Source organism: Macaca fascicularis, chromosome 2, assembly GCF_037993035.2.
Source record: "Macaca fascicularis isolate 582-1 chromosome 2, T2T-MFA8v1.1".
NCBI classification, from domain to species: domain Eukaryota; kingdom Metazoa; phylum Chordata; class Mammalia; order Primates; family Cercopithecidae; genus Macaca; species Macaca fascicularis.
In genome coordinates, this window is record NC_088376.1 from 125,853,224 (window position 1) to 125,877,766 (window position 24,543).

Below are 24,543 nucleotides of genomic sequence, written 5' to 3' on the forward strand. Positions count from 1 at the left end.
AACTTAAACAAATTTATAAGAAACAAACCACCCAATGAAAAAGTAGGCAAAGGACATGAACACTTCTCAAAAGGAGATATACATGCAGCCAACAATCATATGAAGAAAAGCTCAACATCACTGATCATTATAGAAATGCAAATCAAAACCACAATGAGATACCATCCCACACGAGTCAGAATGGCTATTATTAAAAAGTCAAAAAATAACAGATGGGCTGGGCGTGGTGGCTCACGCCTGTAATCCCAGCACTTTGGGAGGCCGAGGCGGGCGCATCACAAGGTCAGGAAATCGAGACCATTCTGGTGAACACGGTCTCTACTGAAAATACAAAAAAATTAGCCCAGCGTGGTTGCGGGCGCCTGTAGTCCCAGCTTCTAGGGAGGCTGAGGCAGGAGAATGGCGTTAACCCGGGAGGCGGCGGAGCTTACAGTGAGCAGAGATCGCACCACTGCACTCCAGCCTGGGGGACAGAGCGAGATTCCGTCTCAAAAATAAATAAAAAAATAAATAAAATAAAATAACAGATGTTGGAAGAGTTGTGGAGAAAAAGAGTGCTTTTGGGTGGAAAAGGTAAGATCTAATGTCCATGGAATAATTTTTTGAAAGTAAATAATTATTGTTGCTATGATGTGATAATTATTTAATTTATAGGTTAACAAACTGCAGCCCTTGAGTCAAATATGCCAGCTGCCTGTTTTTGTAAATAAAGTTTAACTAGAACACAGCCATGCCCATATACCTTACATATTATACGTGGCTGCTTTCACCACAATGAGAATTAAGTAGTTGTTACAAAGACCATGGGGTTCACAAAGCCTAAAATATTTACCAACTCCTAGTTTACTTATTAACTGAAAAGCTTTGCAATTTGGAATTTTATGTGTGATGTTGTATGTTCTTCCTCCAAAGAACAACTGTTTAAAAATTTGGCCCAGCTAGGAAACAACATGAAATAGCTACAGTTTTCAGGTCATCCAATTGGCCAGATCACATATAAGCATGACAAGATAAGAAAAACAAGCATTCCCTATCCTTCAACCATCCTCTGAAGACTGCAGGGCTTTGTTACCTACGTTTTTAAAAATTAAATCAGGAAACACTTGGATTGCTACGATAGAACATAAATGAGCAAAGCAAAGAAACCTAAGGAGTCTTCATTGAATAGATGTGTCCATTAAAATAATTCTTAGCCAATATACAGAATTGAGTCTTCAACTAAGCTTTCTTTTCTTCCAACAAATTTTAGGGGAAAAAAGAGACAAATAAAGGAGATTCATAAAAGACTTAGCAAAATATACACATACCTACCACCTTCCTAGAGTCTAGACAGGATCAATAAACTTTCTACTTAATCTCCAAAATCTTCTCTATGGAAAAGATGACTACTTAGGAGCTTGCTTTGAAGTCTTGAAATGTTGAGTTCAAATCCAAGCTTTGTTGCTGACTGACTGTTTGACCTTGGAAAAAATTGTCCAACCCCCCGTTTAGCTTGTTTATTAAAATGTAGGTACAAATATCTGCTTTAAAGACTTGTTATGAGGATCAAATATGATGATGCATATAAAGTATTAGCCTTACTGTCTGGCACATAGTAAGTGCTTAATACTTGGTAGGTAAAATTGATGTCCAAACTGGAGATCAGAACATAAATTATGAAGCCTCCACTAAGAGTTCACTCTAAAAGAATGATGTAGAATCATTCACTAGCCACCAAGGAAAGGGAATTAATGTATTTTATTCATATTGTCAAAAAAAAAAAAAGGATTGAAACACAAAGGGTTAACAACAAAATTTAATCAATACACTATACTCCATTACCCAAGCTTCTGCTAATTCTGCATCAGTCTGAATCACTGAGGAAACCAAAAGGCTGCATGTTGGAAGAAGAAAAATTCAAATTACTAGCATAGGGAATCTGGACTGGTGAAACGTGTTCAAAGGCTAGCAAAATATCTCTATTTGCAAGGCTATGCTAGATGGCTTATAGACTTTGTCATTTGGCAAAAGGTAGAAAAAAGCAGAAAATATTATTTTTTATGTATTTTTCTGAAAGTACACCTCTTTTACATCTCTGATTACAATTTTGTGGCTCAATGCATATGAAAAGACTGAATAAACGAGCATACTTATGAATCCATTTTGGCAACAAAGGAAAGAGATTGCTGAAATGTCTATAGCAGTTTTGAAGGCTGCATAGAAAATGCCCAATTCCCCGCTCCTTAGATGCAGGATACTCACTGTATCTCAATTTCTACTTTCCATTGCTGTTAGCTTCTTGCTAACAGCAGGTGCAATCAGATAGAAATATCTGGCCATGTGTTCTAGAAACAAGTGATAGAGAAGTAAGAAAAACCATGATGGGGTCTTCAGAAAATTGTTGCTATGGGAAATTAAATATTGCCCTCTGGCCCTGTACCAACCACATCTTTAATGCCTCTAAATTTGTCGCTAGTAACTGAGTATATGCATCTTTTTGTTTTCTCTTTTTTTTTTTTTTGTGAGACAGGGTCTTGCTCTGTCACCCAGGCTGGAGTGCAGTGGCACAATTACAGCTCACTGCAGCCTCGGCTTCCCAGACTCAAGTAATTCTCCCATCCCAGCCTCCCAAGTGTGAGCCACCACGCCCAGCTAAATTATTTCGTATTATTTTTTGTAGAGATGGCATTTTGCCATGTTGCTCAGCCTGGTCTTGAACTCCTAGTCTCAAGTGATCCATACTCCTCAGGCTTCCAAAGTGCTGGCATTACAGATGTGAGCCACTACACCTGGCCAGTATATACGTATTGATCTATTTTCACATTGGAAGATTGCTGAAATTAAAGTACATCTGGCAAGCAAAGTCATTTAAAACTGGCAGTCCCTTGAATAGCTAATGACTTTTAGGGGCAGTGTATGACTTTGAAAAGACAAGGTTAATTTCTGTCCTCCTTTGGTCAACCATGTCTTGGAAGAGACAGATTGAGTGTGGTCAGAAGGAAAGTTTATGCCTGAAAGATTACTGTGTCCCTCAGGTAATATCCACATTATAAAACAGGAGTACTGGCAGGTAAATTCAAGCTGAATACTGAAGACCTGTGACACTGCTGTACTTTGTTGAACCAGAAAAAAAATGACCAAATGTGCACCTTGTGTAATGTGGGCATTTAAGCCCCTTGAGGCCATAACTGCCTTGGACTCTGCATTTACTGATTTAGTCAATATTTAATTGTGCATCTATTTTGTGCTGGGCATTGTGCTAAGTGTTGGCTGTACAGTGGTGAACACAACAGACATCACTCTTCCTCATAACGAAATCTAGAAGAAGAGATAGACAATAACAAAGAAAATAAGTGTGCAAAGCAATTTCAGATTGCATTAAGTGCTATATAAGCAGGGTATTTTTTCAGGAAGGAAAAGAGCAAACACTGAGGAGCCCATTTTAGGCAGAATGGTAAGGGAAAACTTCTCTACAAAGGTTACATTTAAAATGATACCTGAAGGAGCCAGCCTTATGAAAGCCTGTGGGATGGGGGAGGGACAATGTGGCAAACAATGTTTGGATGCCTCACACAGTAAGTTCTGCCCTACTACGGTCCCACCCTTGAGTGTGGGAGGAACCTAATCAATAGTATATAACTTCTTTCAAGAGGATATGCTTCTAATCAATAGTATATGCCAAGAATGAAGAGATTTTACATCCAGTTGACTCTAAATTAATCTAAAGGGAAACTAATGTCATGGGCCAGACTTAATCAAACAATTGATTGATTGATTGATTGAGATAGAGTCTCGATCTGTCAGCCAGGCTGGAGTGCAGTAGTAGGTGTTATCATGGCTCACTTCAGCCTTCACCTCCTGGTCTCAAGCGATTCTCCCACCTCAGCCCCTCAAGTGGCTGGGACCACAGGTACATGCCACCATGCCTGCCTAATTTTTTAAAATTTTGTAGAGACAGAGTCTCCCTATGTTTCTCAGGCTGTTCTCGAACTTCTGGCCTCAAGCAATCCTCGCTCCACAGTTTCCCAAAGTGTTGGGATTTCAGATGTGAGCCACTGTGCCCAGCCAGGTGATCCTTTTAATAGTGCATCTAGAAATAAAAAATTTGATGCACCAGAGACTCTCTCTCTCCCTGTTGCTGAATCTGGAGATTCCACAGCTGCAAGGAAAGGAGTTTTGCCAACAACATGAAGGAGCCTAGAAGTGGATCCTTTCCTGTTGAGCCTCCAGATGAGAACACAGCCTGGCCAGCACCTTAATTCCAGCTTTGTGAGACCCTTAATAGAGGACCTGGCTAAGTCATGCCTGGACTTCTGACCTAGAAAAACTGTGAGATAATAAATGGGCATTCTTTTAAGCTGCTAAATTTGTGGCAATTTGTTACATGGCCAAGACAACACAAACAATAATCTAAGCAGGACAACTATAAAGTCATTGAGAGACGTGTAGTGAACAAGGAGGACAATTAGTCAGGAGCCACATCGTGGGCCATTGTAAGACAAAGTAAGAAAGTTTAGGCTCTATCCTCAGCATACAACACATGATGCCTAGTGCACAGTAGATGCTAAAATCTGTTGAATGAATGACGAAAGTATGTTTCTAAATAAAAGGGTTTAATATTAGCCTTCCATCAACCACTTCCTATCTCCAGATTTTAAAATATTTCTTCTGTAGATATTCAGTGAAAGACCATTCATGCAAAAAACTATATTGTTGTTTTAGGATCAATAAAAGAGGTGAAGAAATAGAGTCTGGCCCCTAAAGCAAATGTTCAGTCAACAGACCTACCAGAAACTTCTGGATCAGGAAAAAGCTATGTAGTTATATGGAGATTAAGGGCTCTGTAATGAGGTATGGATACAACCCAGCAATCTGGGTCACAGCTGAAAGCCTGATAATTTGAGGTTTCTCTTCAGAGTCTAATAAACTATCTGAAAAGCTGCCAAGTGCTCATCAAGTTCAAGGAAGATAGTACTGTAATAAGATAACCACATCATCAAAGGCCATGCTGATGATGGTTTGGAGGAAAGGAAATTAAATGTTAAGAAAATTAGCAGTTCAATAATGATAGAGAATCCAATATTGAAAATGCAAAGGTGTTTATAAATTGAGAAATCAAGTTTCTTGATTTCTTTCTTCTTCCTTCCAGACTTATCTGAAAAGCCTCTAGAAATTCAGAGAGAATAAATGAAGAGATTATTGTCATATCCTATTAGTTGGAGTGTGGATGTTATCCCTGCTGCCAGTTGGGCACATGTAATGGCTAAGGAGAAAGTTGGAGTCATGCTGCACTTAGTTTAGAAGGGAAGAGTGTGATCAGTAACAGAAAAACTAGAAATGTCATTTCAAAGAGCAGAATGGAAACATCGAGATACAACTGACATCCTTAGCTCATATTGACCACATCTCTTCAAAATTAGCTGGATTGCTTCACTAAGAAGTCTATTTGCATTTAAAAATACATGAAGATGTAGACCCTATTCCTTCTAAAATGCACCTCTGAGGTATTTTTCAGGGGAAAATATCCACACAGTTTTGAACGAGGTAGTTAAGGATAACTCACAAACTTACAAAGAGGAGTAGAAAGTAGCAGACAGCTGGTACCACTGAGAATCAAATTTACACCAAATTTGAAGGTCACTAAAGGGAAAGAGGAGAGATGGTGCATCTTGAAAATGTTTTTAAATATCATATTATCATCATCATTGCTGTCAGCTTTGCATTTCATAAAGATGGAAAGCAGGTCTGTCTTAGCTTCATTTCTCAGATAATACAACCTATTCTGAAATTATCTCACTTAAAAATTTTTTTTTGGCCAGGCGCGGTGGCTCATGCCTGTAATCCCAGCACTTTGGGAGGCCGAGGCAGGTAGATCACGCGGTCAGGAGTTCGAGACCATCCTGGCTAACACGGTGAAAACCTGTCTCTGCTAAAAATACAAAAAATTAGCCAGGTGTGGTGGTGGACGCCTGTAGTCCCAGCTACTCGGGAGGCTGAGATAGGAGAATGGCATGAACCAGGGAAGCAGAGCTTGCAGTGAGCCGAGATTGCGCCACTGCACTCCAGCCTGGGTGACAGAGCGAGACTCCATCTTAAAAAAATAAAAATAATTTTGTTTGAGACAGGGTCTCACTCTGTTACCCAGCCTAGGGTGCAGTGGTGAGATCATGGCTCACTGTAGCCCTGACCTCCCAGGCTCAAGTGATCCTCCCACCTCAGCCTCCTAAGTAGCTGGCACTATGGGTACATGCCACCACACCCAGCTAGTTTTTAAATTATTTGTAGAGGTGGAACCTAGGCTGGTCTCAGACTCTTGTACTTGTGTAACCCTCCCACCTCGGTGTCCTAAAGTGCTGGAATGGAGCTGTGTGCTCAGCCTACCTTACATTTTTTGAGTTACCTTTAGAATTCAACTCAAATAGCTACATAATTGACTGCACCTTCCCAAGGGTCTATGAAAAATAAAAACAACACTGATTCATAATAAAATTTGCCATTTTACTTTGGATATTATGTTGAGTATGAACTTCTTCTATGAGATTTATCCACTAATTCTCAAAGAAACAGAATAGACGCTAAGAAACTCCGTGTGCAAATTCAGAGACACTTGTTAAACTCTCTTGCTTTTCTCTTATGTTTTGATAGACATGGTTCATGTTACAACAGACAACTGATATGCAACTGATATAATCACCCTTTGATAAATGTCATTTCTCATTTGAGAAAAAATGGCAGTTACTGGCAGAACCTTATAAAGAGAGAGCATGGGAACTTTCACAAAGCAGCAGCAGAAATCCGATTACAGCTTCCCCTAGGATATGATACGCATAAGAGGAAAACATTAAGCACATTTTGGGTTTGGGAAGCACCTAGAAATTGCTTTGTTTGGTAAGGAGAAGAAGGTCTGGAAAATAAAAAATTAAACAAGAAACAATTTCAGCAGAGTGAGAATGAAAGTGATATAATATAATTTCTGTATTCTTGCTCCTGTGAGTTGATATGAGTTGGGCAGAACTGAGAGTGTAGTCTGCGAGAAAGTGAGTAAATCTATAATTTCAGACACCTGATGGTAAGGCATGACAGGTACACTATCTTTGCTGCCTGTCTACATACAGCCTGCCAGCAAGGAAAGAGGAGGGAGGTAAATTAAATCTCTGCTTTGCTGCCTGCCTATGCAGACTTCAGATGAATGCCGTTGTGCTCAGTCTGGGGCTATCTTCAGGGATGGAGTCAGAGAGCTCTGTCCCACCAGCCTCAGTGCATCAGGGCACTGGCTACTATCACCATGCCTTCTGCCTCACTGTGGTGTGAGATGATCTAAGAGGGCCAGCCAATGAAAAGTTTCTATTTTAATAGTTAGGTTTCACTTTAATGCATATTATTTTTTGTAAAAAGAATACATCAAAGCTGTGATTTTATGTACATTACCTAAAATAATGACAGGTTTAAAAAGTGAACTTGGGGCCAGGCACAGTGGCTCACGCCTGTAATCCCAGCACTTTGGGAGGCCAAGGTGGGTGGATCACCTGAGGTCAGGAGTTCGAGACCAGCCTGGTCAACATGGAAAAACCCATCTCTACTAAAAATACAAAAATTAGCCAGGCATGGTGGTGCGCCTGTAATCCAAGCTATTCAGGAGGCTGAGGCATGAGAATCGCTTGAACCTGGGAGGTGGAGGTTGCAGTGAGCCGAGCTTGTGCCACTGCACTCCAGCCTGGGTGACAGAGTGAGACTCTTCATCTCCCAAAAAAAACAAAAACCAAAAAAGGTGAATTTGGGAGTTGGTTTAATAAGAAATATTAAATAATCATACAGGTAGTTAGTACTCAGAAATGGCAAAAATCATGAAGGTGGTATGTCTAGAAGTCTAGAAAACAATTCAGAAGATAATTTTCTTCATATCTCATTGTTCTGATGGTTTCTTTGTTGAGACTTTTGGTATTTGTTTTCATTTACAGAATAACTGTGTTTAAGGTAGAAATTTGGAGTCAGAAAAAAGTATAAATGAAAATCATAAAAATCAACCATAATCCTATCCTTTAAAGATAAGCACAGTTAACATTTTGTTATTTGCCTGTCTAGTACCTTTTTCCATCATTTTTTTCCCATAGAAATGGGACTGTGTCTGCATACTGTGCTTCACAGCCAGATTCTCTACTCAGCAATATCTAAGGAACATTTTCCCACATGGCAAGCTTTCTTCTTTAACAATTCTTTTATTGCTGTTCTATTGGATAATTAATATTCCCTTGTATGGTTAAATCAAAATCTAATTAATTAATCCTATACTGTTGGGAATTAAGCATGTTTCCATTTTTTCACTGTCATATAAAAGGCTGCAATGAACATCTTTGGACTTCACACTCTTGCACACACTTCTGAGTACCTACTTGTAATGAATTCCTAAAGGCGGAGCTCCTAGGTCAAAAAGTTTTCCCATTATAAAGGTGTTCTGCTGCAAACTGACAGATTACAGAAAGGCTGCATTAAGAATTTATTGCCACAGTAAGTTTGGAGAATAGCCATTTCTATGTTGTCATAGAAATGGGTATTACATGTTGTGAAATATTATCATGACCAATGTTTTCTTTCTTTTAAAATACTTTCATTTGCCAATACACTCCTTAAACTTAGATTACTAAAGACATACAAATCAAAACCATATATTTAGAATTCATGTGTATTTTTGTATGTATAAATTACATATCTTCTTTTGCCCTAATTCCTATTGATATGAAACCCTGAAACAATAATCAGATTTAGATATGAATAGAGAGTAAAATACTAAACAATAGAGAGTAAAATACAGTAGCTCTGTCCCAAGAAGAAGTACTTTCCTTTATCTTGTAATTTTTTTGTTGGAGACAGAGTCTTGCTCTGTTGCCCAGGGTGGAATGCAGTGGCATGATCTCAGGTTCAAGCAATTCTCCTGCCTCAGCCTCCCTAGTAGCTGGGATTACAGGCATCCACCATCATGCCTAGCTGATTTTTATATTTTTAGTAGAGATAGGGTTTCACCATGTCGGCCAGGCTGATCTTGAACTCCTGACCTCAGGTAATCCACTTAGCCTCCCAAAGTGCTGAGATTACAGGTCTGAGCCACTGTGCCTGTCCTATCTTGTAATTCTTTTTGGCTAAGAGTACAATCTTTATTCTGGGGAGAGAAGGTATTATTCTTTAATATTATTGTACTTTTTTCTATTTCACAAAAAAGATGTTGAGGGTAAAATGAGTTGGATTAATTTATTTTAAGAGTACAATCTTTATTCTGGGGAGAGAAGACAATATTCTTTAATATTATTGCACTTTTTTCTATTTCACAAAAAAGATGTTGAGGGTAAAATGAGTTGGATTAATTCATTTTTTAGGAGAAAAGAGTAAAATATGATCCTGCCACTGAGATAAGACAAGAAATGGCATAGCAATGGATTCATTCCAATGATGCTGAGGTTTGGGCAAGCACAGAAAATATGCATGATAAGCTGTTGCAATAAGAAGAAAAATTAATCCCTAGAATAATTTTGTACCTAGAAGGTTTAGGAACACTTGACTCTCTCTGTAATTCGGAATCTTGCTTATAATTCAGGTGGATGACTTTTCAATATGGAAGCTATGACACCTTCTTGTGGTGGACATGCTGGTGGAGGTGATAGTGATGGTGGAGGCTGACGCCACCTGCTTATCCCATTCTAAAACTGCTACATGGTGGGATGTAGTTACATTTTAAATAAAAATGATTAAATGTAATTTTATATTGATATTTGAAATTTCAAAATACTTTTTGACCCGTCACAGAAATCTTTCATCTCCAGATTTGTAATCAATGTTTTCAATTAAAGTTGGATGACATGAAAGTAGATACCACCAATATCTTTGAATGTGATGCATGTGTTGTATTATGAAATGCTAAACAGACTCTTACTAAAGCATCCAGAAAATTCTAGGTGATATATCATAGTTGATAAGACCCTACCTACTAGTTAAAATAATTTTCCATTATCCATTTATTAATTCAATAAACATTTACTGAGCATTCACTATGTGTCAAGATTTTATACACTGGGAATATTAGCAAACAAGGCAAAGATGAATCTCTCTGATAATTCTTTGAAGGCGAAGGGCAACATAATTACCAGGAAGGAAGGCCCTTGTTTAAAATGCAGATTCCTGGGCCATGCTCTGAGGCTGCAGAATGAGAATCTCTAGGGCTAGGGGCTGGGAATGTGCATTTTTAAACTGCTCCTAAGAGACACCCAGTAAGAATTCCAGACTGCAAAATAGGCACATAATAAATATTTATTGAATAAATGAATATAATGCTAAGGTTAGGTAGGATATCAAGATACGAGATACCTCGCTTTCCCGGTCCTCTATCTAGAGGAAATACAGGCCCATTTTGGGGTGGACCCAAGCAGAGCCTCAGCTCTCACTATCAGAACCACTCAGAAATTCATGATGTGACTAATATACAGGTATTAGGCCTTGTGCAAATTTCCCATTTTAAAAAATTTCTCTTGACAGGCAGGTGCTAAGTTCAGTTGTCTTCCCACCTGAGGAAGCACAAGCCCTTCCACTGGCAAACACCAAAGGCAGAACCATATTTTTTTAAAAATTGATTTTTAGCACTTTTGACACATGGAAACCAGACCTTACTCATAGGGCCAACTTACCCATTAGACACAATGAGCTCAGTGCCTAGGGCCCCTGAGACTTTTAGGAGCTCACAGAATTTTTTTTTTTTTTTTTTTTTTTACGAAGAAGAAAAGCATGAATATAATGTAGCCTAAATTGTATTCAACTTTTTACCAGTAGAGTAATAACTTTTAATCCATTTAAAAAAAAATCAAGAAGCATCTCATAGAAGTCGGAATGCAGCTCTGCTTACCCACAGCTCTGGGCCCAGGGGAGAAACGCCTTACCTGGCAGGCATTGTACAGGAGCTGATGTTCGAACTTCTTGATCCCAAGAATGTTCTGGAACATCTCATAGAGTTGCTCCTTGCTCAGAATCAGCTCGGAGGCTGCGCTGGCTGTCATCCGGGCCTGCTGCTTCCGGGGGTCCTCTTCTCCACGGTAGATGGCATCAAATTTGGCCATCCAGGAGCTCAGCACAGTCTCCTTGCTGAGGCCATCAATCTCGGGCAGGCTGCGCACCCTCTTCTCAATGTGCTTCTTGAAGACCTCCCGGGAGTCGTTGGCAGAACAGCCTCCACTCTGCACCATGCGGGCCACACGGTCGCTCTTCAGGAACACCTAAGCAAGAACAGGGACAGGAAAGACAGTAAGAGAGTTGGCCACAGAGGGACCAGTTTCCTGGGGCTGGACACTGGGCCAGCCCACCTCACGTGCATCCCAGGAGGAACCACTGTGGGTCTCGTCTTGCCCTACCACCTCCTGGCTGTGCAAACTCAAACTAGTTACTTACACATTCTGCTTCTGTGTCCACATCTGTAAGATAAGAATAACACTTGTACCTACCAGGTTGTTGCAAGGGTTAAATGAGATGATACTATCATGAGAGGCAGCACATAGCACAGAGACCTCTGCCCAGGCTGCATAGGTCTTGCCCCTTAGTGGCTGTGTGACTTTGGGCAAGTTAACCTCTTTGTACCTCAGTGTTCTCATTTATAAAATGGGGATAATAGTATTTATTTAATGTTCAATTTCCTTTTGAGACAGTCTTGCTCTGTCACCTAGGCTGGAGTACAGTGACATAATCACAGCTCACTGCAACCTCCGCCTCCCAGGCTTAAGTGACCTCCAGCCTCAGCCTTATGATTAGCTGGGACTACAGGTGCATGCCAGCACATCTGGCTAATTTTATTTTATTTTATTTTTGTATTTTTGGTAGAGTCAGGGTTTCACCATGTTGCCCAGGTTGGTCTCAAACTTCTGGGCTCAAGCAACCCATCCACCTCGGCCTCCAAAAGTGCTGGGATTACAGGCGTGAATCAATGCACCCAGCATTTAATTTTTTATTTTAAATAGAGGCAGGACTTTGCTCTGTTATCTAAGTCAGACTTCAGTGGTGATCATGATGCACTGCAACCTCAAACTCCTGGGCTCAAGCCATCCTCCTGCTTCAGCCTCCAAGTAGCTGGGACTATAAGTGTGTGCCAGTATGCCTTGACAATTTTTAAAACTTTTTGTAGAAACAGGGTCTTGCTGTGTTGGCCAGGCCAGTATGTATTTTTAAATGAGGATTAAATGTGTTAACATGTAAAACACACACAAAATAGTGCCTGGCCCATATTACACTTGTTGCTGTTATTATTATTATATGTAAATGCCTGGCATGATATCTGGCACATAGCGTTAAACATTAACCACTATTTGTATCTCCTTTTATCCCTTCAATGACACTTTTAATTGGAAGTATACAAGTATCAGGTAAACATATATTTAATTATCTATCTTCCTTCCTTAAATGTAAACTCTACTTGGGCAAGGAATGTGTCCTTGTTCCTTGCAATGTCTTCAGGTCCTAGAATGTCTTCAGCAGTTGACACTTTAAAAGTGAATTAAGGGTGAACATAGGTATTATGTTAAGTTTATTTTGTAGATGAAAAACCGAGACTTCAGAGAGGGGAAGGGACTTTCCTTTGGTAACTCAAATTGTCTAACTACCAATGGATAGTCTTTTTACTTCACCGTGGTTACCTTCCTTCCCGCAGAGTTCTCCTGCTTAATGAAAACCTCTTCCGCCTGGTGGAAAATCCCTGGTTGGTCTGCTGGTGCTGCCTGGTTGAGTCCTGGGACCAAGCTTTCTATTAAGAATGTCTTACTTTCGCTCCACTGCCCACCATTCGGAAGCTTACATGAGCTACACGGTTCTGGGGTGTAATACAAGGCAGTGAAGCCGCCATTTCATATTCACGGAGAGGAAGCATCTGACACATTTGAGCTGTGTCCTGGTCACACTTCAGAAGGTGCATAAATATCCTTCAAGAGGCAGAGCAAACGTTCATTCCCCTGTCAGATTTCAGGAAATGCACTTGTTGGCCATGAGACAGCACTGCCTGGGGGCGTCTCATTGCCTCATGCTTCATTGCAAAGCCTTTCTGGGGTGGAGAAATGTTTTTGTAAAAAAGGCTCCAGTTTATTGTTGACTTTAATGAACTAATTTAGAAAGGAGGGCTGAGGGTTTGCCTCACAGGGTAGAGGCCATGGCCTGCCCCCCTGTGAGTGGGAACTGGTACTCAGATGAGACCTTAGAGTTAATTTGAAAATTAATTATAGACAAAAAAGTTTCAAATGAATCCTCAGGCCTTATGAGTCTTAATGAGCTAAATAATTCACCTGAAAACCTGTAACACTTAATGGGGATGGTTTCTCCATCTAACCAACACATTACGGATCTCAAACAACAGCACTTTTAGGCTAGTGGAGGAAGTCTCTGGAGAGGCAATGGAACATTGTGGCAGAAGCTGTAAATCATGATCTCAGGCCAGCTCTGCCTTTAACTTGCTGTGTGACCTTGAGTAAATCATCTCCCCTCTCTGATTCTCTAATTTCTTTCTTTCTTTTTCTTTTTTTTTTTTTAGACAGAGTCTCACTTTGTTGCCCAGGCTGAAGTACAGTGGTGTGATCTTGGCTCACACACAGCAACATCCGCCTCCTGGGTTCAAGCAATTCTTCTGCCTCAGCCTCCCAAGTAGATGGGATTACAGGTATCCGCCACCATCCCCAGCTAATTTTTGCATTATTATTATTATTTTTAGTAGTAGAGATGGGGTTTCTCTATGTAGGCCAGGCTGGTCTTAAACTCCCAACCTCAAGTGATCCACCCGCCTTAGCTTCCCAAAGTGCTGAGATTACAGGTGTGAGCCACCATGCCTAGCCTGATTCCCCAATTTTTTGTCCATACATCAAAGGAGTTGAACTATAACATTTGGGGCTATCCTTTTAACTATAATGATTATAAACTTCTCCATGAAGCCATTCATCCTTTCTTTGGTTACTCCCTAGGTAGAAGACACTGGACCAGGTATCAGGAATACAATGGTGAGGAAGACACAGATTTAGCTCTCATGGAGTCCAACTGACATAATCCTAATAATACCATGCAAATATGATTATGATCTGGAAAAAGTGCTCTCAAGACAAGGGTCCACAGGAACCTATAGCTAGGAATCTATTCTAATATGTGGTCAAGAAAGCCTTTCTGAAAGAAAACACCTTTGAGATGATGTGTGAAAGATGGATAGGTGAATGGAGAACTGTAAGTTATTTTAGAGAGAAGGAAAAATACATGTGAAGACCCCAAGTGCCTGAGGAAATAAGGTGGAGTCAGTGTGGTTGTGGCAATGAGGGCTGGGGGTGATAGGTGTGAGATGGGCAGGGAGGGGCCAGAGAGCCCAGGGAGGCATTGAGGAAGAGGAGGTATTCAGGAGGAGGAGGGGATTAGGGTTGTTGGTCTTCATTTTAAGGGCACTGGAAAGCCATTGAAAGTTTTAAGCTGGGACACAGCACAAACCAGTTCACATTCTTTGGCTTTAATGTGGAAAACAGACTGAAGGGAGCCAAGAAAATAGGCAAGGAGGCCAATTGAGAGGTGCTTGTAGGAGAAGAGGTGAGTGTGATGGCAGTGGGGACACTATGGGGTTAAACCTTTGTCGTCAGCACTAATAAACACAAGGGGTGACATGAAAACATTCAATCACCAATGAAGCTATACTCTCCTCTACATCTATGCACAGCAGTATCCCACAAACCCGAAATGCGCCTCAGTTATAAGCTCTCAGCCCCAGATTCTTTTTTCCCAAAGCCCTTCCAGAGCTGCCATCTGCCACTGTTTTTGTGACAGTTTGGTAAATATCTGATCTCCAGCTAGACTATAAGTTCCCGGGAGGCAGGGTTGTCATTGTTTGTTTCTATTACTTCTTAGTGCCTGAGACAGTGCCTGGCATGTAGCTGGTGCTCAGTAAATACTTGCGGAATGAGTGAATGAACTATAAGAGCAAAGCAGACTCCTCTAGCTGGAAAAATATGGAGTGAGACTATGCCTGGATTGGGGTGAGAAGGTCAAATGGAAACCAGCACACAGTATATCGGTCTCTTAAAACAAGAGACTTAAGCTAGATTTTCCATGGGACCTGATAACAAGGGGTAAGAAATAAAGATGTTGGCACTTGGGTCCCAGCTGGTGTAACTGGTTGAGTGATGTATTAGTCTGTTCTCACGTTACTAATAAAGACATATCCAAGACTGAGTAATTTGCGAAGGAAAGAGATTTAATGGATTCACAGTTCCACACGGCTGGGGAGGCCTCACAATCATGGTGGAAGTCAAGAGTGAAGCAAAGGTACGTCTTACATGGCATGGCAGCAGGCAAGAGAGCATGTGCATGGGAACTCCCCTTTATAAAACCATCAGATCTCTTCAGACTTATTCACTCTCATGAGAACAGCATGGGAAAGACCTGCTCCAATGATTCAGTTACCTCTCACTGGTGACACATGGGAGACACATCTCCTCCATGACACGTGGGAATTATGGGAGCTACAATTCAAGATGAGATTTGGGTGGGGACAAAGCTGGGGACAGCTGAACCATATCAAGCGAACCCTGAATCCTGGACATAGCATCTGCTTCACATAGCCCCTTCCTTTGTACGTAGTAGCTTCTCAGTAATATTTCTGAATTACCAGTGGAAGACAAGTCACCTAACCTCCACCAATCTCACTCTCCTTCATGGTAAACAATACAGGAATCCAGCCTTTCTTCTTTGATGAGGATCAAACTGAGAAGACTTTGAAAAGTGGAGGGATCTATCTGTCCTGTGTTAAGATACAACTGCCAGATCCTAGAAAGAGGAGAGATGACTGGAATGACAAGAACATGGAGGAAGGAGGCCAAAGATTGGGGAGACAGTGAAGATGAATTGCCCAAGGGAGATAAGACAGCCATGAGGAGAGAAGGTGGAAGCAGGAAAGTATTTTTCCAGGCACATTATCTGTCTTGGCTTCTCAGTCTGTCAAAGAGGAAGTGGGGCCTGGGCCAGCCTCACCCTATAATGAATACAAACACTAAATACTGATGTGCCTGTGTGTCTCTAAAACAACTGTTCAGACTCAATTGTGCTGGGAGCTCTGTCTGTATTTTGTATCTGTGTTTGTTTCTGTTTTTGCTTTTTAGTGGCTGCCACAAGAGACTTTAACCCCAAGCCCAGTTCTATTTGGGCACATCCATAAATCCTCCCCGCTTTTCTGCCAACTTCCAGACAGGTCATAATGAGAGATGGAAGATAAACAAATAAATATGGAATTGTGAAGGACAGTCCATTCAGCAACTCGACCTCATCCTTCAGTCCTTCCCTCCATCACCAGAGCCAAACAACCTCAAGGTCATTTTAGAAACACACAAACACATCAGTACTTAGTGACTGTTCACATTACGGATGAGGTTGGCCTAGCTCCCATTTGCTTGCTGATAGGCTGAGAAGCCAGGGCAGATTCATTCCTGCTCTGAAAAAGCATATCCTTTCAACATAAATAAGAAAAACACCTAGATGTTGGAGTAAATAATATTTACAAGAAACACAAACCTCATTGCTATTAACAAATGGACACATAAATAATGAAAGGGGTAGACATCATGGTTAGGAGGATGGGCCCCGGAATTAGAACACCTGGGTTCAAATCCTGGCTCTGTGGCTTGCTAGCTTTGCCACCTGAGCAAGTTACTTAATCTCCCTGGGCTTTAATTTCCTCACCTTTAAAATGGGGGTTATAAAAACCTTCCTTTGTAGGATTTTGGTGAGCCCTGAATCCTGATTCAGTGATATTATGCCTGCAAGTTGGTTAGCCTGTTGCCTACTACAGGCTAAATGTAATACAAGTTAGCTGTTATTTTTAAATGGAATATCATGCAGCCATGAAAAAAGATACATATTTTTTCATTAGCATTCAAAGATGTCCGTGATATATGGTTATCATGGACCAGAGCCTTCCAGGGTGAGGTGGGATTGGAGGATAGGAGCATGGATCTGGATTTCGAATACCATAGGAAATAAGACAGTTTACTGATGAGAGTATGTCATTTGTGTGACCTTTGTAAAGGTAGGAAGGAGACTGAAAACAACTGTGTTAAATAAAAGAAGTGGGTTCTTAATAGTTTGTGGTAATTTCCCACCTTAATATGCAAGCCAAATAGTTATCTTGACATGCATAGATACATTAAAAGTACCTGGAAAGATGTAAACCAAAGTTTAATTGTGGTTATGTAGGATGATGGGATTGTAAGTATTTTTTAACCATGTAAATGCAGAGATTTTTCTACATTGTCTGTTTTATTTTTATAGTGGGCATGTTTTACTTTCACGGTCATTTGAAACACACCTTTTCTACCTGGAAAAATACAAATTTTACCTTCTTTGAGGCAAGGTGCATTTTCATTTCTAAAATAAAATGTATTTTCAAGTCTTCAAAATATTCTTCACCAAAAAGTAAAGGATTCTGGGCACAGTTTCAGAAGCAGATCTAGGACCATGACCTTGTAGTAGGTGGTGCTAGGTTAGGAGCAAAAGTACTTTCCTTTCTCTTTTCTATATCCTTCTTCCCTGCTCCATCTTGCACCTCCCTTCCTCCATGCCCAGGGAGTGAACTGATTCTATCAACTTTCAACTATCTTCTTCTATTTCTATGCAGCATATGGACACCATACCACTATGCTCGTTTCTAACCTTAATATATTAATATATTCTAACCTCAATATATTAATAATGGAACTGTCCAGGTATATATATTTAGTCTTGAGAGCAATTAGGCAAGGAAGGCCCTATTACAGATGAAGCAACTAAGGCTCAGACTTGGCTGAGGTACCACAGTCAGAGTGTAACAGGACTAGAACTCAACCCACCTCTGTCGGGCACAATTTTTATTTTTAATTTATTTAGAGAGGATCTCATTCTGTCACCCATGCTGGAGTAGCTCACTGCAGCCTTGAACCTCTGGCCCCAAGTGATCCTCCCACCTCAGCCTCGCAAAGTACTGGGATTACAGATGTGAACGGCACCTGGCCTTGGACACTAAACTCATCCTTTTAATCACTCTGCCTTCCGCCTCCTGCCTCCTCCTTGCTGGGCTTTCCCTACAAGAATCAATGCTTTAGAGTGGGTAGTGACTTTGTCTAGGGATGTACCTGTTTATCATGGTATCTCAGATACCGTGGAGTAGTTGTAGCCATTCTACTTATTAGAAAATATATTGCTTCATTTTAGAAAAATAGCCAGTGTGACCTGATTTATACTCCTCTTAAATAAAAATGTTCGACCATAAGAACTAAACAGAATGTCTTCTTGCATAGAAGAAACCTGCAGTTTTTGCCTGCCAACTGTTCTTCCTCTTCTGATAATAGTACCTCAGTCTTTCTTCCAAGAACCCCTTTCCCATTGCACATAGTTGCAGTGGAATTGTCAATTGTAGGACTTTGTCCTTCTTTAGCCAAGTGATGGGTTGGAATTTGAGCTTGGTCAATAAGACCGCTACTTCTTGAGTTCACATTCTGAGTGGGTTGGCATGAGAATGGATTGGGCTGGAGTAGATTTATCCCAATGATGAAGTGTCTGTTATATCTTACTGTCTGGCTTCCTGAAGTTAAACTGCTCTGGTTTCCTTCTTTTCTGAAGCTTAGCTGTTTCTTCTGATAACAACAATACCAGCAACAACAGCAAACTATTGTTTTTGTTGTTGTTGCTTCTGATGTTGTTAGGATGATGATGATGATTAGGGCTGAATTTAACCACAGTTGGTTTCTGTTGCTAGCAACTAAAGAATTCGGTCTGTTGCAACGTTCAAAGCTAGTTTGACAAAAATGAACTGGCATTTATTAAAAAACAAAAACAAAAAACAAAACAAAAAACTAACAACCAAACAAAACAACACTCACACACCCCAAAGCTCAATCATAGCAGCTTCACTGGCTGAAGTTCAGACATCAGATGCAGTGTCCTGAAATGAATTTTTATGTCTTCTGCCACATTTGACACTCCCACTTTCTTGCAAATACCCCCATGTTCACTTCCAGGAAGAATCTGAGTTTTTTAAAGCTTTTTCATCCACCTATCTTCTCTGATGCCAGGACCAGCATGTGAAGAAATTAAAATCAAGCAGGGAGGTGAGGAGGTGAGCATGAGGAGGTGAGTGTGAGGAGGGAGGGAGGGAGAGAGGGAGGGCTTATATTTTGGACATTTGTCTTAAAAATAGTTAGAAAAGGTGTGGGGAACACAGAGAAATGGCTCTCTGATGCCGTATCTCAGGAAGAGGGGTGTGAGACAGAATTGCTGGGCCAGATCTCAGAGCACCCACCCCAGCCCCCAGCCCTTGGCCCTGAAAGCCAGAATTGAAGAGATTAATGGATTAATCTGCTGCCCTGCTTGATCTGCTCTGACAATCAGGGCCATCAGGAAAGGACAAAAATAAACCTGTGTGCTCCTGAGAGCCACAGGGACCTTGGTCTCCTTTCTCCCATCCCCACTCATGGCCCAGGCCTCACCAACTTGCTCTTAAGGGTGACTAGCTTTGCTCAGACTGGGCTGGATGGGCACAGATGGAAAAGGAATAGCACCTCCTCTCTCCTTTCATTTATTAAAAGATGATATTTACTACTATAGCATGCTGAGAGATCATTGCAGCACTTGGCCCTCTGTATCTGCAGATTCCACGTTCATGCATTCAACCAACTACAGATCCAAAATATAAAAAATAAGAAATAACAATAAAAAGGAATACAAGTAAAACCAACATAGTATGACAATAATTTACATAGTATTTACATTGTATTAGGTTTTATGAGCTATCTAGAGATGATTTAATGTATAAGGGAGAAGGCCAGGTATGGTGGCTTATGCCTGTAATCCCAGCATTTTGGGAGGCCAACGCAGGTGGATTACTTGAGCCCAGGAGTTCAAAACCAGCCTGATTAACATAGTGAAACCCTCTCTCTACAAAAAAAAAGTATAAAAATTAGTCTGGCATGATGGCATGCACCTATAGTCCTGACTACTTGGGAGGCTGAGGTGGGAGAATTACTTGAGCCCAAGAGGTGAAGACCATCATGGGCAACATAGCAAAACCCTCTCTCTACAAAAAATACAAAAATTAGTCTGGCGTGGTGGCATGCACCTGTAGTCCAACTATATGGGAGGCTGAGGAGGGAGGATCACTTTAGCCCAGGAGGTTGAGGCTGCAGTGAGCTGTGATTATATGACTGCACTCCAGCCTGGGTGACAGAAGGAACCCTGACTCAAAAAAAAAAAAAAAAAAAAAAAGAAAAAAAGTATATGAGAGGATGTGCATAGGTTATACACAAATACTATGCTATTTTATATCAGGGACTTGAGCATCTGAGGATTTTGTATTTGAGAAGTCCCGGAACTAATGCTCTGTGGATACCAAGTAATGAATATACTGCCTTAGCAAAACAAGACCAATATCAAAAACTGACTTTTTAAAGTACAGAAATCCTAGAACATTTTGAGATTACTGCTGTTACACTATTTTTTAATGTCATTGCTGTTGGTAAACTGGAATGTGAAGTTGTGGCATTGTAGGGTGGAGTGTGTGTGTATGTGAAAGAGAGAGAATTTGGAAGGAGGATATCTGCTGGTTTTGTCTGCTGAGCATATATTCCCCCCGTTTTGGTAAAAAGCAGCCTAATGTTTCATTAAGAAACCATTACATTCTTCCTGAAAATGGTTCCATTGAGGCTGAGACTGTACTCAGGTGCCAGAGATGGTGGCTGTCCTAAGCTTTATCCCCCAAGTCTATTTCACCCCCATCCACCGTGATTGATTTAAGAAGGGACAAATGATCCATGTCAGTCCAACTAAGTCACCCCAGGTCTTTGCTAGGGAGCTCCGTAGGGGTGTTCTCTTTGCTACTGGAGTTGCTGAACTGGTAGGATGTGCCCTGGGGCTGCTAAGGTCTTCCACATGGAGAGAAGCTGACCAAGAAGGAAGTCAACACAGGGATGAGCACAGTGGAGAGGTGCGGGGCAGATACCCATCCCGCTGGTAACTTTGGAGCCTCTGGATCCAGCCATGGCTGAATCCAGGCCTACTTGTGGACTTTTAAGTTACTTCAGGAAATAAATGTCTTTTTAGGGTTATCCAGTATGACCTAGGTATCAGTCACTTATAATCCAAAGAGTCCTGACTAAGACAGGGGCCAGCGGAGAAGCAATTGGAACCCAGAGTTGGGTAGAGGAAGAGACACCAGCTTCTCCGTAGCCCAAGAATGAAGGGGAAAGGAGAAAGGAAGGTGTAATCAACTTGGACAGCTCCCAAGTAAAGTGTTAACCCTGATCTCCTGATAGAGAACCTTCACTTCAGAGGATTAGACTTCCCTGGAAAAGTGAATCTAAGGCTCTGCAAAGTATTTCCTAATGAAGACAGCAGTTAGATCATTAATACCCCACATCCTTTCTTATGTTACTCAAATGCTAACATTAAATATTCAGTCATTTCTCAACGCCTGTATTCTTACCAGACAAAACCAGAAACTGTTTCAAATAAACTAGCCACTATAGAGGAAAACATTGGGATCACTATAGATGTAATGGTAATTTCCAGAGACTCATTAGCATGTTGATGACTATTAATTTTCACATTTAATTAATAGATGGAAATGACACTTTCTTTTAATTTATGCCATTAGTCAAATGAGCTTTCTAATTAAGATTTGCAATCTATAAATTTATAAACTCTGGTGAATGACTCTAAATATGGAGAACTATTGATAGGGGTCTGCTTGGCCTGACAAGGCTTCTGCCATTACTCTCCCACTGGCTTTGAGAACTTGAACAAAGAGGGAAAATTAATTTCATCCCTGGGCAGTTTCTAAACAAAACCTTTGTTAAATATATTCAAGTTATTCACTATCATATATCACTGTGATTCCAAATCTCATTTCTACTCCCCGTGAAATTCAACCAAAAAATTGTACCACATCAGATAAAGCAGCAAGTTTGACACTCATTGGCGATAATGAATGATACTTGTAAAATTTTTAAAGATTTAAATTTGGACAACTGTAAAAACAAATTTGACTTCTAAAATAGATCCAAATAAAAATTTCATGAAGAAAGTGGTGTGTAAAAGGAGTCTGTGGTTGCTCCCAGGAAACATCACGAAGATTATTTACTATTAAATGCTAATTAGCAAACCAATCAATAATATTTTCACAAGATCTAATTGCAGTCCTACTCTCTCCATGAAGGAAGGAGTCAAGTGCTTTAGCAAGTGGGAAGAAGAGTTTTGCCAAATCAGGATTTTGCCTCTACTGAGGCTTCAATCAATTAACATATTGAAAGCATCTGTTGTGGGCTGAATCAGATGGGGAGACTAAGTACGTACTTAGAGCACCAGCAAAGTAGGCACACCAACGTTTGTGTTTTGAGATAATTTTCTATCTAATAAATAAAGGAAAGAAGGAAGGAAGGAAATCAGTGAAACAATCCTGGGGGAAAATCAGATTTTGTTAGGTTTTCCTTATACCTAGCTTAAGGTTTATCATTATTACTGTGAATTGTATATAGCAGGATATCATAACCTTTCAGGGCTTAGGAGCTGGGCTCTAATGGTTGTCATCTAGGCTTTACAACACATCAGACATTTGGGGCATGGATTCCAAACACAGAGAGAATTTACCTGGTTCACATTAAAATCGATTAATATAAAATAAAATGTCACTCAGTGACCAAATAATCATATTTGAAAATATGTATATGAGGAAAGCATTGCCAATATGAAGGTTTGGCATGTCCATTTCATAATCATGTACAAATAATAGCCAATATACACACTAAGAAAGAACAATTATAAAATTTAAAAATATTTGCAGAAATACAAATCCACTTTACTGATAAACTTCTGAGGTCTAGTGGTGACAATTTACCTGTAATACATATTCAGAACATGTTCTCTCTTTTGTAGATTTTCTCTAGAGAATGGCACTGCATTTTGGACAGTGGTCCCAGCTCCAGATACGCAAGCAGCATTTTAGAAAAAAGAATAAGGAAGTTCATGAAGCCACCATCCTTGGGAGGTGCTAACATCCTTTAAAAATGGTATAAGTGGTGAGAAAAATACTCCTGACTCAAAGTCATAGGTTGTGATTTTTCACAGCTGTGTGACCTTGAGTAATTAATTTAACGTCTCTGAGCCTCAGTCTCTTCATCAGTAAAATGAAAATACAATCAGACCTAATTCATAAGACTGTTATATCTTGTATGAAATACAATCAGTATATTGTCGGGTATAAAACTCCGTTGTTAAATAGTAGCTTACATTTAGTTTTCCCCAAAACAAAATACTGTTATTTCTTAACATTGTAACCAATCACCAACCCCTTAGGAGGGATGATCTTGTAGTAAACCAAAGCGATTGTCCCCATTGCCCTGCAGCTCAGACTCCCCAAGCCTGGGGCTTGAGTAGTTTTGGTGTTCTTCCGCACAGCGATTCTCACCTCATAGTAACTCTGCACAGCGTTCATGAAGGCTTCGTCAGCCATGATCTGGGTTTCCCCATTGAGGAAAGCCTGAAACCTGTCCTTGACTGTCTGCAGCTGCTGTTTGCTGATCTGTAAGAAACATAAAAAGAGGGGAATGTGAGCACTTGTTCCAGACAAGGATCATGGATGTTTTATGCTGAAGATGCCAGGCCCTTTGGTGTACTGGAGCTGGCTTGTACAAGTGTGTGAAAGCTGATTAGGGAATCTGCGGAAACTTCCGTGAGCCAGTGTTAAACACAGCCATTATTTTAAAATAATATAAATACATTATATTAAAAACAAAGTTAATACACTTTCAATACTTAAAATTCATTGCCTCCTAGTTATTTTACCACATTTCACTTTTCTCAGCGCTTCTGAGGTTACTTACACTTATGGCATTTGCATGAGGGAAACTCTATATAAGGGAGTGCTACCACCCATCTCTTCCCAGCTCCACATTCAGTGTTGTCTTATTGGCAGCTTCATATCAGCCAAGGTGGGAGTATTTATACCATGGAAATTGGCAAATACTACAAAACAGTTTTTGTTTTTTTTTTCTCCTGAGAGATGGTTGTTAAACATGTAATAGCAAGCACAGCACTGCACATGCCCCTCTGGTGGTCTGAAATACCTTGATAAATGAAGTATGACCATATGCAGTGGTTTTCAAACCTTATTGTTGTTGGTACATCCATGGTCACATGACAGACGATGTTTGGGTACAGGATACACCTCTGGGTTGTGGCATAGAGAATTTGGGTACTAGGTTATGTGCAATTCCTTGCTTATCAATCCCACGTTTCTTTCCTAGGAAAACATTCCTAAAAGATTCATACTCATTCCTCCTCCTCACCCCTTATCTGGTTCTATATCACCATCCATCAGGTATCATTGCAGGCAGCACTAATTTATTAAGCCCTTCCCAGCCCCTAGGCTAGGGGCAGATCTTCCTGCTTTGTGATTCCACAGCACACTGTTTATTTAACTGCTTGATGATGATTAAATTTGTTACATGATGTGTCTTTTCTTGCTATCTTATTCATCGATGTTTTCCCAGGGCATAGCTAACTGTG

At 40.4% G+C, this 24,543-nt stretch overlaps 1 protein-coding gene across 17 annotated transcripts in view; it reads right to left on the bottom strand.

The window, feature by feature from the left end:
* The window catches only part of CADPS (calcium dependent secretion activator), a 489,813-nt gene that overhangs the window by 358,255 nt on the left and 107,015 nt on the right, over positions 1 to 24,543 (bottom strand). For all 17 annotated transcript variants that reach the window (XM_045385957.2, XM_045385961.2, XM_045385964.3 and 14 more), the window contains exons 2-3: positions 23,444 to 23,557; positions 10,899 to 11,231 (exon numbers count right to left, since the gene is read on the bottom strand). In XM_045385957.2, the coding sequence (XP_045241892.1) occupies positions 10,899 to 11,231; positions 23,444 to 23,557 (447 nt within the window). The remainder of the gene's footprint in view (positions 1 to 10,898; positions 11,232 to 23,443; positions 23,558 to 24,543) is intronic.